At 48.8% G+C, this 16,984-nt stretch overlaps 3 protein-coding genes across 3 annotated transcripts; all 3 read left to right on the top strand.

The window, feature by feature from the left end:
• Positions 1 to 326: 326 nt before the first annotated feature.
• GIQ15_00923 (helicase) lies at positions 327 to 7,215 on the top strand (the record flags this gene model as incomplete). The annotated part of the gene is made up of 5 exons (XM_033548340.1): positions 327 to 352; positions 448 to 4,377; positions 4,447 to 6,826; positions 6,890 to 6,967; positions 7,093 to 7,215. The coding sequence occupies 5 exons, from the start codon at positions 327 to 329 to the stop codon at positions 7,213 to 7,215; spliced, it is 6,537 nt and encodes a 2,178-aa protein (XP_033409291.1).
• Positions 7,216 to 10,115: 2,900 nt separating this feature from the next.
• On the top strand, positions 10,116 to 11,790 carry GIQ15_00924 (uncharacterized protein; the record flags this gene model as incomplete). The annotated part of the gene is made up of 2 exons (XM_033548341.1): positions 10,116 to 10,707; positions 10,778 to 11,790. The coding sequence occupies 2 exons, from the start codon at positions 10,116 to 10,118 to the stop codon at positions 11,788 to 11,790; spliced, it is 1,605 nt and encodes a 534-aa protein (XP_033409292.1).
• A 1,945-nt stretch (positions 11,791 to 13,735) lies between these two features.
• On the top strand, positions 13,736 to 16,702 carry GIQ15_00925 (uncharacterized protein; the record flags this gene model as incomplete). Its single annotated transcript, XM_033548342.1, has 1 exon — positions 13,736 to 16,702. The coding sequence occupies one exon, from the start codon at positions 13,736 to 13,738 to the stop codon at positions 16,700 to 16,702; it is 2,967 nt and encodes a 988-aa protein (XP_033409293.1).
• Between the last annotated feature and the right edge of the window lie 282 nt (positions 16,703 to 16,984).

Genomic DNA, 16,984 nt, shown 5'->3' on the forward strand with positions numbered 1-16,984 from the left:
TCTCACTTACAGCTCATGGGCGCTTCCTTTTTACTGGCCGAATAAATTCCAACGTCATACCTCTAATCAACGGGAACGCTGTGTCCGTTACCTTGCAGTCTTTTGTCATCCCGTTTGAACTCCCCCGACACCAAGGACACGAAACAAATCACCGAAACCTCATCTTAGAACGCCGTTTGCCCGAGGATATAAAACGAGACTATAGAAGGGATATACCTCGATTCGCTTATCGAAAACCTCCGCGCCGTAATCGACGCGTTTAGGAGAGATTTTGAGCTCTTCTGAGCGTCGATGACGGCCAACCTGTCAACGGGAGCTTGGAAACGATGGCGGAGTTGATGAGCAGTCTCGAGTTAGTCTCATCTTCATTTATATTTACCCCGAATCATGGCTCTATCTTCAGGAAGTGCTTGTTGGCTAACATTTTACTCCTTCTTTCTATTATAGGGAGCTGAAGAGTCTCCCAGAAGAGCTCCATCTCCTCTGTCCACGTAAAAATGACGATGATATGGAACCGTACAGCAAGTACATCAACAACGAAAATGACAATAATGAAACGGATGATAAACCGAATGTTGACGTGCTTGAGAGGATATCAGAAGCTGCGGTTCGTCGAGAGAAGTTCCTCTCATGTATACGCCTGCTAGCGTTCAGCGGCGAGGAAGTTGAAGCACACCAGCAATGGATATGGAGACGCCTCGAAGAAACGTTAGAAAGATGTGATATCTGCATTAAAGAGTACTACAAGGGGAAAGCTTGGCTTATTGGGACATTGGGAGAAAGCTACGATGAGTCCGAAGTGGAAAAATTCAGTAAAATACTCGACGATTGGGATGTTAGCAGGATCGGGAAGAACTTGGATAAGGCTGCCAGTATGCTTAGGAGTGTTCCTCCTGAACAGCGTAAACTAGGCGTGCTTGATCGGGCTGCTATGCTGTCTATTTTCGAAGCTCTAAGCTCTACTCCTGTCCTCGGAAACGAGGCTGTTCTTCGCGATCATTTTGACGAGCCCTTTAAATTGGTCCAAAGCTTGCGCACTTTGAAAATCACCGAATATGTGCCTGCGGCCACGCATTTTCTTTTCGATCAAAACAGACATAGGAACCACTGGGCAGTGTTTACATGGTCCAAGTTGGGCAGACCACCAACGACTGCTGAATTTGACTGGGCAATCAAGGAGCCGTTAATCGCAGCTTTGCGCCGAGCGTCAAGCCCTCCATTCGATGCTGACTTTGTCGATATATTATGGCGTGGAGTCACTATCATAATCCATCGGCTCAGTAAAGAGCAAATCACCCATAATCTTCGAGCCCTGGAACTCGACCCTTGTCGACTATCTGTTGACCACCTCGCTATACAATCTCCCGCATTACGATCCGTTATAAACACGATATGCGCCCTAATTGAGAAATCCCCAGGCGATTTCTGGGACGCCATGCAGACAATTTCCCCACAAGCAATTATCGAGCAGATATTCTATAATCCGCAATACGAAAAGTTTTTGATCGCCACTGATGATGACGAACCTTTGGACCAGTCGCCTTTGAGAGATAAGTTGTCTTGGATAGACCCCTTTATTACATCCCTAAAGAACACCCACCAGCCACAAGCGTGTCGCTTCTTAGTTCATCAGCTTCTCAACCGCCTCCAGGAGCCTCGTTTTCCTACCGTTGTTAAATACCACTGTTTTCGGAGTGGATTAACGGTTCTATACCGCACGTTGCGAAGCTTTACTGATAATGAAGCCACCAGGGGCTCCGTGGCCACCATTGTTTTGTCTGAGATGATGGAAGTTATAAGCGATAACATTAAACATTTCCTCAATCCCCCGCGATTTGATGTTGATGGAAGTGATAAAGAGATTTCTACCCTGTGTATGGATGTTGTTCGAAATACCCTCGCATTAGAGTGTCAATCCTTGAAGTCAGACTACGAAACCATTCTCCGGCACAACACACTACAACATGGAGTAAGCACCTACACAGCACCTATATGGGATGCCGTTGTCCAACATCTTGATGAGAAGAATCTTGATCTCTCAGCTGCTGCCCTTAGAGGTATTTTGCCGCTTGTAGGGCTGGAAAAATTCCAGACAAAAGGGGAGAGTACGAAGGAAAAGATGCACTTCAATGTCATTTATGGCCATCTTACTCACCTTGCGTGTCAGATCCTTGAAAGGCTTTCTGATTTTAGGCCAGAACATCTAGACGAGCTATTTAAGCTTCAAGAAACTAATGGCTCCCTGACTTCAGCGCTGTTCTCTGCAGACTTAAATACATATCAGGCAGCCGTCGATCTGATAAAAACCGTTAGCGGGCAGCTGGGGCGCAAGGAGGCCATCTCACACCTTTTACAATCTTTTTGTGTTCCTACGATGTTTGGATTCAGCTGGTCCTTTCGCCGAATATCTAACATGAAGACTTTTGCATCTGCTCCTAGAATGATTAAAACTGGTACTGATATAATCGAGGTCCTATGTGACTCCCAAACCGGAATACTGAGAACCCGGAAGCTCAGCGATGCAAAAGAAGTATATTTCTTGCAGAGGCTTTGGGAGTATCAATGGCTGGCGCTCTCTACAATCTTCACTCAAACTGAAAATTGGCATAGGATGGGCGTTGATAGGTCAACCATGTTAGAATTCTGTCGGGATAGTATCCAGTTCGCAGAGCTTCTTTTTGACCAGTTTCCTATCTTTGCTACTGCCGTTGGGGAAGCTGATCCTAGCCAAGCGGATTCTGCACAGAGTACACTTCTCCGATATCCAACGACTACGATGAATGCGATGGTAAAATGGCTACGCTTAAAAGACGAGTACCTTGCAACCACCTTGGTGGGAATTGTCTCCAAAGTCCTCCGTCGCCTTGGGGACCTCAATGCAACAGTCCAAGAGGAAGCTTTAGCTGTTGTCAAAGATGTTGCTCTAACTGCCAGGATTAAGACCATCTTGACAGAACGTGAGAAAGCAGAGCTCGTGAGATCTTTGGAGGCATATTATAAGAAACCTTTGGTTACACCTCCCCCTGCTCCTGCCCCGAAAAAGAGACAGAGCACAATCACTTCTTTCGCCAAACCAGTGGACCCTTCAGCAATTGTTAAATCCGAACCGAGGCCAAGCAAGATCGATGAACACGATAGCGACCCTGATATTCCGGATGATGAGCTGATCGAATTGTCTTCTGCCGTTGAACTTAACAAGGCTCGGGTGGCTGCCCAGAAGAAAGCTGCAACTCGACTTGCCCTGCCCTCTAAGCCACTTGCACCACTAGCGAAACCGGTTCATAATGTATTGTCGTTCCGCGAGAAACGGGAAAGAGAAAGGGAGGCCAAAAAGAAACGTGACATGATAGAGCTTGCCAGGGTGAAGAAAAACCTACCTCTACGCGGTGTTGGCGAACAGACAGCATCACAAGGGTCCGGCCTAAATGGTCTCAGTATCGGGGTCGTGGAGCATAGACCCGCTGACAGTATGATGGTTTCGTCGGACTCAGACTCAGACTCTGATAGTGACGATAACGGGGATGAAGAAGGCCTTGGAAAGAAAGTATCCTCGAAACCAGATGCGGTGAGAGCATATGAAGAAAGTCGAAAGAAACTGTTACAACGTGTGCCTGTCAAGAAAACAAAGATAGTACGCTCTGCAAAGGATATGCGGGCTCGACTTGCTCCCGACCTATCCTCACTTCACAAGACGCTTTTGAGTTGGGATTTCTTTGCGACAACGGTTCTACCTCCAAACTGTGGCCAAACGGACTATACACTGGTTTCTAATAGTTTCGCAAATGCATTAGAGTACCAGAAAACTTTTGAGCCATTGTTAATCCTCGAAGCCTGGCAGGGGTTTCAAACTGCCAGAGAAGACGCAACATTCAAAGAATTTGAAATCAAAGTTGCCAACCGCCTTTCAGTTGACTCATTTGTAGAAGTCAGCACGATCATGGAACCGTTACAGGTTAGGGATTTGGGGCTAGGAGAAGCCGACTTGGTTCTGCTCTCTCGGTCAAACAAGCCAGCAACGGACTCAAACGCTCCCCATTGCCTGGCTAGAATATCTGACATCAAGAAAAAGAAAGGGATAATGGAAGTATCTTATCGCATTAACCCCAATGGGTCTCTAGCTAGTGGAATTGGACCTGGCGGTGGCTTATTCGGTGTAAAGATTACCTCTCTAACGCCCTTGGAGCGAGAATACGGGGCATTGATGGCGCTTCAATACTACGATTTAAGTGAAGAGATTATCAGAGCAAAGCCGTCTCCAATCCTTAACTATGGCCCTGATAGCCTGAAAGCTATACTTGGCACTTACGACCTCAACCCTGCACAATCGAAGGCTGTAAAGTCTGCCGTTGATAACGATGCATTTACATTAATCCAAGGGTAAGATTAATAGGCTCTGCTAGTTACCTTGTCTTTTCGTTAAGACGCTGGCTAAACCTTTACTTATAGGCCCCCTGGCTCGGGAAAGACGAAAACCATCGTCGCGATTGTTGGGGCGTTGTTGACGACCACCCTGGCTGAGCGAAGAATATCTCAACCGACGAGACCAACCAGCGACCCAATGAATGCGAGCAAATCTACCCCATCGAAGAAACTTTTGGTCTGCGCACCTAGCAATGCTGCTGTTGACGAACTGGTGATGAGGTTTAAAGAAGGCGTGAAGACAATCGGCGGGAAAATTCAACCGATATCCGTTATTCGACTCGGTCGAAGCGATGCAATAAATGCTAACGTATTGGACGTTACATTAGACGAACTTGTCAATGCCAAACTTAACCAAACAGGCCAGAAGAAAAATGGAGACGAGCGTGATTTGCAAAGCTATTTTACTGAGCACAAGGAGACTTCAGTCAAGTTCACAGAAACGAGACAAAGACTTGATCAATGCCGCGCAAGGGCAGAACCTGTTCCTCCTGAACTAGAGCGGGAATTCGATCTCTTAAAGCGAAAGAAGGCTCAATTAAGCCAGGCGATCGACAATGCAAGAGACAAGAACCATTCCGCCGCCAGAAACGCGGAGTTAACGCGAAGGCGAATACAACAAGAGATCATTGACGGTGCTCATGTTATCTGCTCAACCCTTAGCGGTAGCGGTCACGAAATGTTCCAAAGTTTGAGCATCGAGTTTGAGACTGTGATTATAGATGAAGCTGCACAGTCTATTGAACTAAGTGCTCTTATTCCTCTTAAGTATGGCTGCTCCAAGTGCGTTCTGGTTGGAGATCCCAAGCAGCTACCCCCAACAGTGCTATCAAAGGAAGCATCTAGGTTCCAGTATGAGCAAAGTTTGTTCGTCCGAATGCAGGCCAACCATCCCAATGACGTCCATCTTCTGGACACACAATATCGAATGCATCCGGAGATTAGCAAATTCCCAAGTCTGGCATTTTACGATGGGAAGCTACAGGACGGTCCTGGAATGGCGCCGCTGCGAAAGAAACCGTGGCACGGAAGTGAGCTACTGGGTCCATACAGATTTTTCGATGTACAAGGAATGCATTCAAGTGCTGCCAAAGGTCACTCCTTAGTGAACATCGCAGAACTTACCGTGGCAATGCGTCTCTACGATCGGCTCATTGCTGACTATAAAAATTATGACTTTACGGGGAAAATTGGAATTATTACTCCCTATAAAGGCCAGTTAAAAGAGCTCAAGGCACGATTTGCTGCAAAATACGGAAGTTCGATATTCACAGCCGTCGAGTTCAACACCACAGACGCATTTCAAGGAAGAGAGTGTGAAATCATAATCTTCTCATGTGTCCGCGCGTCCAACCGGGGAATAGGCTTCTTGTCTGATATTCGCCGAATGAACGTTGGTTTAACGCGAGCTAAATCATCGCTCTGGGTGCTTGGTAACTCTCAATCTCTTATACAGGGCGAATTTTGGAAGGCCTTGATCCAAGATGCGCGTAGGCGAACACTTTATACAGAGGGAGACATCCTTCAGATCCTACAAAAGCCCCAAATCAGTTTGGATATGGAGCTAAATAATGTTGAGATGGTTGATGCACTCCCGGAAACCGGAGTTATATCAAACCCTTCGTCACGACCAGGCTCGTCTTTGGCTGGAGGGAGCATCTCTCGGCCATCTTCCAGAATATCCAATCCCCAGTCAGCCGAATCATTCCCGGACGACATTCCCTCAAGAAGTGCTGCGAGCACTCCTGCATCACGCCTTCCAGATGGCCCTTCGGGAGGTGCTTCAGGACTAAATGATTTAGCTGTGTGTGGGTATTGTGGAAGCCACCAGCACATGACGCACAACTGTGACAACATCGAGGCTAAGACAGCCTGTCAAGGTACTTGCCGAAGATGTGGAGAGGACACCCATTCTATACGAGATTGTAAAGCGGATCGCTGCATCGAATGCGGGAAAACAGGCCATCTTGCGAGAGACTGCAAGTCCACGACCGTCCTACAGAAATGGGAAAAGAATAAAATTATCAAGGAGGAATCGCACCACAAGAATCTACAGCAGGCGAGGGTGGAACGGCATAAGCAGAAAAACCTCGCTGCCCATGACCCCAAAATCCCCCTTATTCAAGTCGCCGGGAAAAAGTCGCCAGCAGAAGGGGGCAACGCAAGCCAACAGCGCAGTGGGCCTGGAAAGAGGAAACGATCCGATTTGAGTATCTCCCAAACTTCGAGCGACCCTAAGATGATGCGCCTTGACCAGCGCACTGCATCTCCCGCTCCTCCGAAGGAACCCAGGGGAAGGAAACAAGAAGATAACCCCCCAGCGGCTACACAAACACAGGCCATCAACCCACCGAAAGGCCCGAGAGGACGAAAAGCGGATCCTCACAGCATTGCGCCGCCCCCAAGTGTATGCTAAGTAAAATGCCTGCGAGTGCCTGAGAACAGTTACTGATATGACTATACTCTTTAGGATCTTGTGATACCCTCGAGGGATAGCCGCGAGAGTCGTCCAATATCTTCCGAACCAACAGGTCAAACGGCCAATAAAGTAAGTGCTTTACTTGAAGTTCATGTCTAGTATGCATATCTAGAGGCGCTGCTCGAGACTTGCAGCAGCAGCAGCAGCATTGCATGCACGCAATAGGAAATCGTAGACTAACCTATTCATCGAAGGCCGGCGACTTGAGCGGACAACCAGGGCCTCCTATGCGGCCAAAAGGCGATAGGCGACCCCCTCCACCCCCCATTCGAAAAAAGAAACCCGCGGATGTGTTTATTCGCCCAAAGCGAAGGTAAATAGACATGCGGCACATAGTAGTGTGTACGTCATAGAGGAGAATCAACTCACCAAACTATGCGACACCAGGATTTCTCACTTGCATTTTCTCCCATTCTCGCACTGTATTCCTAGAAAATTTCATCCTTGCATCTGCCACCTTATATTGTGATATTATTGTTGGTGCGCTTTCACACAGTGACGCAGCTTTTTGTGTCTGGTATACTTACATGCCAGGCACCTTGGCGGATGCATCCTAGGTGGGTAACTCCCATGTTACCCATTCCTGTCGAGGCCTTGCAAATGGCGTTTTCGCTATGCATAGCTTTGTCTTGAGGAACGGAATTTTTTCTTCTTCACCTTCATGCCCATGGTGAAATTGAAATTCTAGATGTTTCTGCCAATCAACTGCAGCCTGGTCGCATCTGACGTTAACTCGAGCCCTTGTCATGAGCACCACCCTGCACCATGTACATATACTCCGTACTCCGTCAGCTTCTCAGCCCCCCTATTTCCCCTGCCCCCTGTCTCCGTCTCCCCCGTCTCCCTCGCCTCCGGGGATGGATGGTTTTCATGGTCTACTTTCCAAATACGGAAATCACAGACCTATCTATGAACTCCTACACTGATAGGCTGCTGGCCATGTCTCACAAAACGCGCAGGGGAGTATATTCTGCGTGGGTGTTATGACCTAGAATGCGTGATTTTGAGTCGTAGATGGCTGGCTGGATAGATCTTCTAATTTCGTATCCTGGATTTATATCAAACGGGTAGATAGGAGGGTGGTGGGTGGTAGGGCAATTATGAAACGGGTCCGAATGTGATATCAAGGCTGATCGAACATCTAACCCTACCCCAAGTCTCCTTATCGCACGTACCAGAGAACCGGGGAAATAAGCAGGAGATATTCGCAGGTCCGTCGCTTTGATGATTTACCTATCCTGGTTATATGGCCTAGCCGCAGGGAGCATTCGTGCGTGAGACGTATCCAGGACGTCCATGGTGGGTGGGGGTGAAAACTCTTACCTGCAGTCCGCCGGCCGCAGGAGGGGTGGACCATACTTCAATCGATGTAGCCATTCTTCTAGCAAACCGACCATCCAGATTCAAACTGTTCCTGTTATTGCGCAGGCCGGGTCGGGTCAGATGCACCCTCGGGAGCTCATAGTGCGAGGTACGCAAGAAAAAGGCTTAACCTTGTGTCCCATATTAGCCCAAAATATATATGCAATTTGCAGATTTTTGGTGTTATCCGGGATGGCGGTAGTATGAGCTATTCAGCTCTGTTAAGAAATCTTTAGAAATCCGTCACAACGGGAGGTCGTTACACCGGTCATCTACGGTGCTTGGTACGCGCCCACGGGTAAACGCGTCTAGAGAGAGCTTTGGCTTACATATAATCTGGAAGTACTCTGTACACGCGCTTTTGTGCGAATTGAAGCGCTGGAGACTAGATCTGGCCCCCCTTTTCCCATATTTTTTCCACATCTATGCCAGCTTTATCTTGGAAATTGCAAGAGTTTCGACAGCCAGTAGAACTGTTAAGGCGTTGAGCAGGCGATTTACCAGCCGTCTCTGCCGTCCATGGTGTCTTGCGCTTGGCTATCCCAGGGCTAGTGCAACGGAAACGGGCGTCAAAGTTGGACAGGATGCGATTCACTGTGCTACCTCGCACTTTACGTCTGCCAGTTAACATCGATTTCAGCACAGCCTCTGAGGGAGTGGCACAGGACTTGATACCGGGGAGCTTAAGCGCAGAGTTATAGACCAGGTCTCATTAGACATATGGGTTGTAGAATCACGGCCGTCACCATTGTCTGTCGTCGCGGAGGTGCGGGCTTGCGGCTATACGCACTGTTAGCATTTCGCGGAATGGCTTGGATAGCTTACCGCATTCACATAGAGCCAGACCATGCAGTTGGAAGAGGATGTTGCTACCCGCCTGGTTCTCAGTAGGTCATAAGGCTCATGATATAGGGGATCCTCGTATCCTGAATCAACTCGACCCAGGATGCGCAAGACGAGCAACCCACCAACCCACCTTTTCCTATCTCCTTCCATTCTCGAGCATGACTCTCCAGCTTCGATTGTGCGATTGGCATCATACAAGCCTAAAAAAAAATGCGTGTGTTTCATTACATCATTCTCATGTTGTATACATAATCGTGCATATCGATGCGGGCTTGGGATGCGGCCCCTGTTCAAATTCAAGGTCGTGACCAAGCAAGCCTCTTGTCGCGGTGATTGTGATCTTTTTTCACCTCTATCCACAGTTTGGTCTTGTACGCGGTCTTGTGAATGTCGTCTACCTTTTGACGTCGTCCTTGACGGACAACTTGACCTACTGAGAGCCTAGTCCGAATGTTGATACTTCATAAAACGGTGTAAGATCCATGCTTAGCGCATGTACTCCGTGCCGAAAAGCCTCTTAAATCACGGCCTTATGGTTGATCTCCTGTCCCCTGTTCATCACTTTCGCATAAGAAGAGCCGGAGCTAGCAATTAGTACCCTGTACTCCGTACCTGGGATGGGAATTAGGATCAGTTTTGACCGTCAGTTAAGGGGGAGTAATTATCCACCTGCTAAGTCTGGTGCCTGGCCGAGTATTAAGCTCAGGGATAAAAAGTTTGGAGGACTTTAAAGCTCTTCCCGGGTGATCCGTGATGAACTCGCCGTTACATAATTGGCTGCTCTATTTTGCGGAGGATTCGATCAACAACAAACTAGGATAGCATTTCGGCCTGACGTCAGCCTCGCTCTGAGGCCATTGTATTCACAAATTCCAAGCCACAACCCCAAGCTTGCTCGGAGCTTAACCCGCTCACCCTGTTTGCTGCAGCCATGCAATGCAGACAATGCATTCTCCCTTTGTGACCGTTCCTTTGTTTTTTTCTTCCATAGCGATTCTTTGATCTCAAGATGACGTCCATCGAGCTTTCTCGGCGTTCGTCATCGGAAAACCGTTGCGACGCAGAGGACGTGGGTCTCATCTCATGGCGCAAACAACCCAGTCCCAGTCGAGGCAGTCGGTTACTGCAAGCTATCCATAAACGGACCCCTAGGGCTCTGAGTCCGTTCATAAGGCGGGTTGAGAAGACGGGCCATCACATCCTTTCTACAATCGGTTGCTGTCCGACAAAACGAGGTTACAGAATATCGAAAACCCACCGCGTGCTACGGCTTGTTGGGTTTCTGGTCTGGCTGTTCATCGTATTATCCGCAGTCGAGGCGGTCTTCTCACCCTCATATCAAACTCCACCGAAGCATTACGATGATTTGCGCGAGAAGATTCTCAGTACCACACGACCTGGCCGAGGGAATCCGAATGACGAAAAGATTTTCATAGCAAGTAATATCGTGCAGGAGGAGATGATTCGAGGTCCCTGGGGGAATTCGCTTATGGAATTGGTCGACATCCTCGGTGAGGATAACGTCTTTGTCAGTATTTATGAGAATGACAGCGGACAGGAAACTGGCGATGCCCTCAGGAAGTTGGCAGCCGAACTACCATGTCCGTATATCTAACAAAAAGGCCTTCTTGGGTTGATGTCACAAGCTAAAAGAGTGCTCACATGGTTTAGGTAATTCATCCATCATCGCCGGTGATCATATATCCCTTGAGGATTTGCCGAAAACCACCCTCCCGTCTGGAGATCAACGGGTAAAACGTATTGCCTACCTGGCCAAGATTCGCAATCGAATCCTTGAGCCGCTTAATTCAGCGTCTATACCACCTAGCCCCCACCAGGAGAGCGGGTTCAACCACGTTAAAGTGAAATTTGACCGCGTATTGTTCCTGAACGATGTATACTTTTCTGCCATCGATGCTGCTCAGCTACTGTTTTCGACCAATGTAGACAATAGTGGGCGCGCTCAATATCGGGCAGCATGCGCAGTCGACTTTGTGTCCAACATCATGTTCTATGACACGTTTGTGGTTAGAGATACTGAAGGCTATAGCACCGGTTTGATGTTCTTTCCCTGGTTTGCGCCTATTGGGCAGGCGAAGAGTAGAAACCAGGTGCTGGCGGAGTCTGATGCGGTCGAAGTCCAAAGTTGCTGGGGAGGGATGGCCGCGTTTCAAGCAGAGATGTTTCAAAATTTCTCAGCGTCCGACTCGACAAGCCAGCTTGTCAGCCAGTTTCGGCACGACCCAGAGCCCTTCTGGGAGTCTTCTGAGTGCTGTTTGATCTTTGCCGACTTGGAAGATCAGTTTGGTGATCCGAGCGTTGCAAATCAGGCCGGCGTTTTCTTAAACCCGTACATTCGGGTGGCATACTCGCTGAATACTTGGAAGTGGCTTGGATTTTTCAGAAGATATGAACGTATCTTTGCGAACTTGCAATATATTGTGAGCAGACTAGCCTATCCCGAACACAACCCGCGTCGAGCTCACGCTCCCGACCAGCTGGTGAAGGAGAATGTGTGGCAGGGTAACGCAGACGGTCACCCGGGAGGTTCGTTCCAAATGGTCGAACGAAGGGCGATGCCCGGTGGATATTGTGGGCAGAGAAAGATGTTCGTCATGGCAAAGGATATTGAAATGGCAAACAAGAATGGAATGAAGAATTGGGTGAAAATACCTGTTCCTTGATGGTCGTACTCGGTACCTACTCGTTTTAATTATCATAGCGGATGTTAATCTAATATATCCTTGGCCTGGAGCTTGGTCATGGCTGCAGCAATTCCTCTGTGCGTATGAAGCACGGGGCTAGATCCTCTCTGCGTTGCCCCAATCAATCTAGAAACTCCCTCCTGTAAGATCGATCTCGATCTGTCTTGCATAAAGCAGGTCTGAGAGTTGACGATAATAAGAAGCAGCCGATGACTCGCGTACCCTATACCATCTACCATCTACCGTCCGGCTGCCCGTGCTAAAGATAGGCCCGGCTTCCCTGGAAAGGCGCGGCGCCCTCGCCTCCCTCGGCTTTTGCTTTTTCCACCGGGTCCATCCTGCACCGTTTAGGCGTTGCACGGGTATCTGAATATTGGCTCGTACCATCTGGATCGCGTCGAACGTGCAACGCTGCGGTGCGTGTCAGGACTGCCCCATGAAGAAAAAGGGGAGGGGGGAAAGGGGAGTATGGAGTACCCCATCGTCCATCATCCACGGCTTGTACTGGAGACTCACGGCAATTAACCTGCCCTGGTATCCCATCCCATTGGGTAACGCAAGGGGAGGTCGAGGAACACGCAGATCTGAGAGTTCTGTCTAGAGTAGGAAGACATGAGAGCAGCCGGCCGCCAATCACGGTCTGCGTGCAGGATCTAACCCTGCTGTCGTGGTATAATCGCCCTGTCTCTGCTCACGTCTCGATCTCTTCCCTTGCATCGTGATCGTGTTGGTTGAAGCGAGATGTGATCAGTCTCAGCCGTCGATGGAGAGGAAGAAAAGCCGTGGCTGACTCAGCCCTGGGCCCAACGCCCAAAGCGGCAACTTTTACTTTACACCATCGACCTCCAGCTCCATCGGCCAACCTTCGTCCCCAAACCACGAACACTGCCTCTACGGAGTATCTCTTTGATATCTTGATATCGGTCTGGCAAGGTCCAATGACGCTCCGGGCGTCCGGCACCTCTGGCTTTAACGGCCTTTTGCTTTGTGATGTTATCCCTCCGTACGGGGCCTTCCCCTGCAAATCCGCCGTGTGCGCGTCGAGGGTTACTCCAGTGGGATGGATCTCTTACCGGAAGGCGTTGATAGATCCAATTCTTCTGCTTGTGCCATGTAACTAACTCTCGAAATGGCCAGGCTTGCTTTTTCTCTCCGTCATTTTCTCCAGCCTTGATTTGTCGAGCTCTCAGCTTCGACAGGGTTCATCGACTTAGCTCTGTGAATCAGTGGGATAGCCTTGGATCATACTGCATCCCATAGTCTGGCTCATATTTCCTTTTTGGCCTGCGTGCTCGATCTTGGTCTCTCTATGAATCCTCTTCAAAAAAATCCACCTTTGAAGGTTTTTTGCTTTTTCTCTTCTATCTCTTTGTTTTCGTTTTGCTTTTCTTTTTTCTTTGCTTTTTGCTTTTCCTCTTCCCAAGTGGGAGGTTCGTATAAAGATTACAACGTGAAGCTTTTCTACTTTGATCTTCCTGTCTCTCTGACGCCCGAAAATGCAGCTTCCCGCAGTTGTTCACCCTTTTTGATGCTGTGCTTCCTTCTCTCATCCTGTCCTTCGCCCGCTCGCCCATTCTTACAATCAACTCGCGGACTCCCCTCACCCGTCGTTCACCTTTTATCTGGACACACACATTAATGCACTTGCTATTAAACAACCAGCTTCAGCCGTCTTCCCGACGCGGCACTCCGTACCTTACTGCAAACTTGAATTGCCCCTTGCCCATAGCTCTGATAGCTTGCATTGGGGGATGACCTCACTTTGAATCACACTGAGCTCGAGCCCCCTTTGCGATGACTGGCATCTAACCTAGGCAATTTGACGTCGGCTTGGGTGCTCAGGCAGCGGATTATTTTTGTGTGATAAATATCTGTTATTACTGTGGCATAGAAAGGTTGAAAGCCTACGGGTACACATCCAGCGATGATGCTCCATCCAAGCACCCCCTCGAGATCGTCAGAAGAGAGCTTCTGCTTCTCTGCCTGGGAAACTCCGAGGCTGTCCGTAGCTGAGTCGATAGGAAGGGATGAGTATCCCAGATCAGCCTCCTGTCGAGCACCAGCGAACAAGAAGGCCAAAAGAAACAAGAATGCTCCTCACTATAGCCCTCGGTCTGCTGGGTCGGCACGTCGACCTCAGAGATCGGAACACGTTTCCGAGCTTATCAGATTCTTCAAGGGCTGTGATATTCCCATGCCAGACCCATACGACTTCGACCTTGATAGCCTTGAACTTAACGGGCAGTTACGGCAGTTGAAACAGCGCCAGAATGATTTTGGAATACGAGATGAATCCCTCTCCCGGAGGAAGAAATCTCCAGTTAAACTGTTTGCACCCGATTTATGGAGCCGTTCACCCGTTAGCAGGGACAAACAGAAAAACGATCACTTGAACCCTGCCACTAGCATGGAGAGCCTGCAGTACTCTCCTGGCACCAGAAGCCCTCGAGGTTCGCATGATAGCAACATCGATCGACCCACCGCAACCCCCAGGACAGAAGTGGATGGTGAATGTGCGTACCCAGGCATTTCCGTACTACCTTCCTCCAAAGAAGCGCCTTCGAATGTCCTCCCGACTCCAGAACCGTTCCCGTCGTCGGCTACCATGGGGCAACTGTACGATTTGTCTTCAGCAACACTCACGGGAGATATGTACGGAACCGAAAAGATTGAATGGACAGACACCTCAGCTGGCCGCGAAATACTATCTAGCCTCGATACCAGTTCAGGGATGCCAATACAACCCATGCCGATACAACCTAACCCGGTGACTCGAAATGGTAACAACAAGCCTCAGGCTCCAGCTAAAAGCGCGGTGCCTCATAATTGTGCCAAGGGTTCAGTTTACTGGCCTCAAGATAAACCGCTTCCCAATACACCCGAGAGCCATGACCTGCAATCAGAACAACAAATTCATATCTTCAAACGAGACTCCATCCGCGTTACAAGGTCAACCACTACTAACTCCGAGTTCAGTAAGCGGCACTCGATTTCGACCACCTGCGAGTCGACCTTCATTGACGTCCAATGCCTTCCAGAAAGGACCTCGAGTCGAAAAGCCCGAAGGGCTGGACGAACCGATTTCAGCAGCCTCTGTTGTCGATTATCTTGCCCTATATCTGAGGATCACGCTATCAACTACCCAGATAGCTTCGAGAGTACCGACAAACCTGCATCGATTGACCCAGTTGACTCCAGCGAAAACCTAGATTCATCGACCCAGTCTGGATCGAAATCCCGAAAACTAATCCCTGTAACAATTGATAGCTCCAGAAAGTACTCCGTCTCGTCGGAGCCATCATCTACCCCATCGTCCAATGTTTTCTCGGTGTCTGCATTGTCTGGTTCTGCAAGCAGTAGTGCACTCACCTCCCCTCTTACGTGGCAAAATCCATCTCATAAATCTGAGGACAACGACCAACCGCAGCACTGTACTTCAAAGTCTGTGCCATCTACACCTGTGCCAACCATCTGTAACGGCACATCCACCAACCCATCCTCTACTGGGGACTCTCCAAAGTCTCCAACGAACAGTGCTCCAGAAATCTCGATCGAGAAAAAGGGAAGTTCAGACGCGGGACCCAAAGTTCTTCCAGCTCATTTTCCCACTGTGCCTGTTCGAAACGCTAGCAGGTTGGAGAATATTCATGCTTTAAGGATGAGAGATGTTGCTGCCGCCCGAGCTGCGCTAAAAGGATCGAACAAAGGCTTATCTGCGCCGCAAACCGTTGACGCCGTTAGAGGTCGACAGGCCAGCTCACCAGCGATCCTCAATTGCAACACCTCACTACATGGGAGCTCAAGAAGTAGCGAAGAGTCTGCATCCTCTCCCATCGGTTTTGCCACGCCCACAATCCAATCCACCGTATCAAAGGATACGGCGGAAGGATCTCATTGTGATTCTGCTGCCAAGTCTTCTGTTGGCGGGTCGCCTTTAAGGACAATTATGCCAGATGGCTCCGTCTTTACAGACCGAGCCATGAGGGAAAGGTCATTTAGGCATAAACATAATGCATTCTCCATATTAGCTGGAGGATCCTTACCGAGCAGCCCCCGGCACTCGCAGTCATTCCCTGCTCCCGTACCTCAAAAGCCATCATTGATGAGCCCGCGAAGCGTGGCTGGACTGCGAGCCTTGGAGAGCGTATCACGTCCAGTTTCACCATCACTACCATCATCGGATGATGAAGGTATGGGGACCAGAGCCCATAGCGGCAAGTCAAGGCGGTCTACACGATCAAATCCTAACCGAAACCGTCAAAACTCGCCTCTCAAACTTGACAACAGTACCATGGCTCGTAAATTTTCTCACGATGAAGCCTTCCCTCTTACACCACCAGGCGCAAACGCAACTCGTACTGGCGACCCTGACTCTCTTTTATCTCCATACTCTCCTACCTCCTTCAAATACTACTTTCCAACCTCCGAATCATCCCTAGCAACTCCATCACATCAACAACAATTCCTACAAGACCGCGTCTTCTACCTCGAACGCCAAAACAAGATGCTTCAATCCGCCTTACTTTCTGCGCTTGAGGTTGGTGCTAAATGTGACGCCCAACGGGATCGCAAGGGACTCTCCCGCTCCTCAACTGGCGATGGCGTTAGCGATGAAATCATTGACATGCTCAATCTATATCGTGCTTCATACGATAGTGGTTCTGGCATGGCTACCGCCTCTGCTACCGCTATTAGGAGCGAAACCAGACGTTCAACCATTTCCCCTAATTCCGGCGAAATTTCGTCTTCGTCCACTACCACTTCTAGACTATCGGTGCAAGGTAGATTCCTAGCACGACCATCTACTTCTCCCAGTACAGCTAAGGAGAGAGCTCGTCGGCAGCGCATTGAACCCCATCACCGCGCTGGCGATGTTATAACTTTGAGATAAATCTTCACTCTTTACATTCCCTATAATGATTATGACATATATTTTTTCTTTACTTTTGCTTTAAAGTACATTATATAGAGCTTCTAGCTCTAGCCGGCGAGTAGGATCCCGGCCTCACCGTCATTATTTAAATCTACACTGGTGACACCATCTATTTTCTTTTCTCCTTATCGGGATATTCAGATTCACCGAATCTACTTGATATTACCTAAATGACTGAACGAATGAATGAATCTTATCTACAATATATTTTTTATTCAGACAATTGATATACTCATCAAA

The sequence above is a fragment of the Arthroderma uncinatum genome (genome assembly GCF_011692745.1).
Source record: "Arthroderma uncinatum strain CBS 119779 chromosome Unknown scaffold1, whole genome shotgun sequence".
NCBI classification, from domain to species: Eukaryota; Fungi; Ascomycota; class Eurotiomycetes; order Onygenales; family Arthrodermataceae; genus Arthroderma; species Arthroderma uncinatum.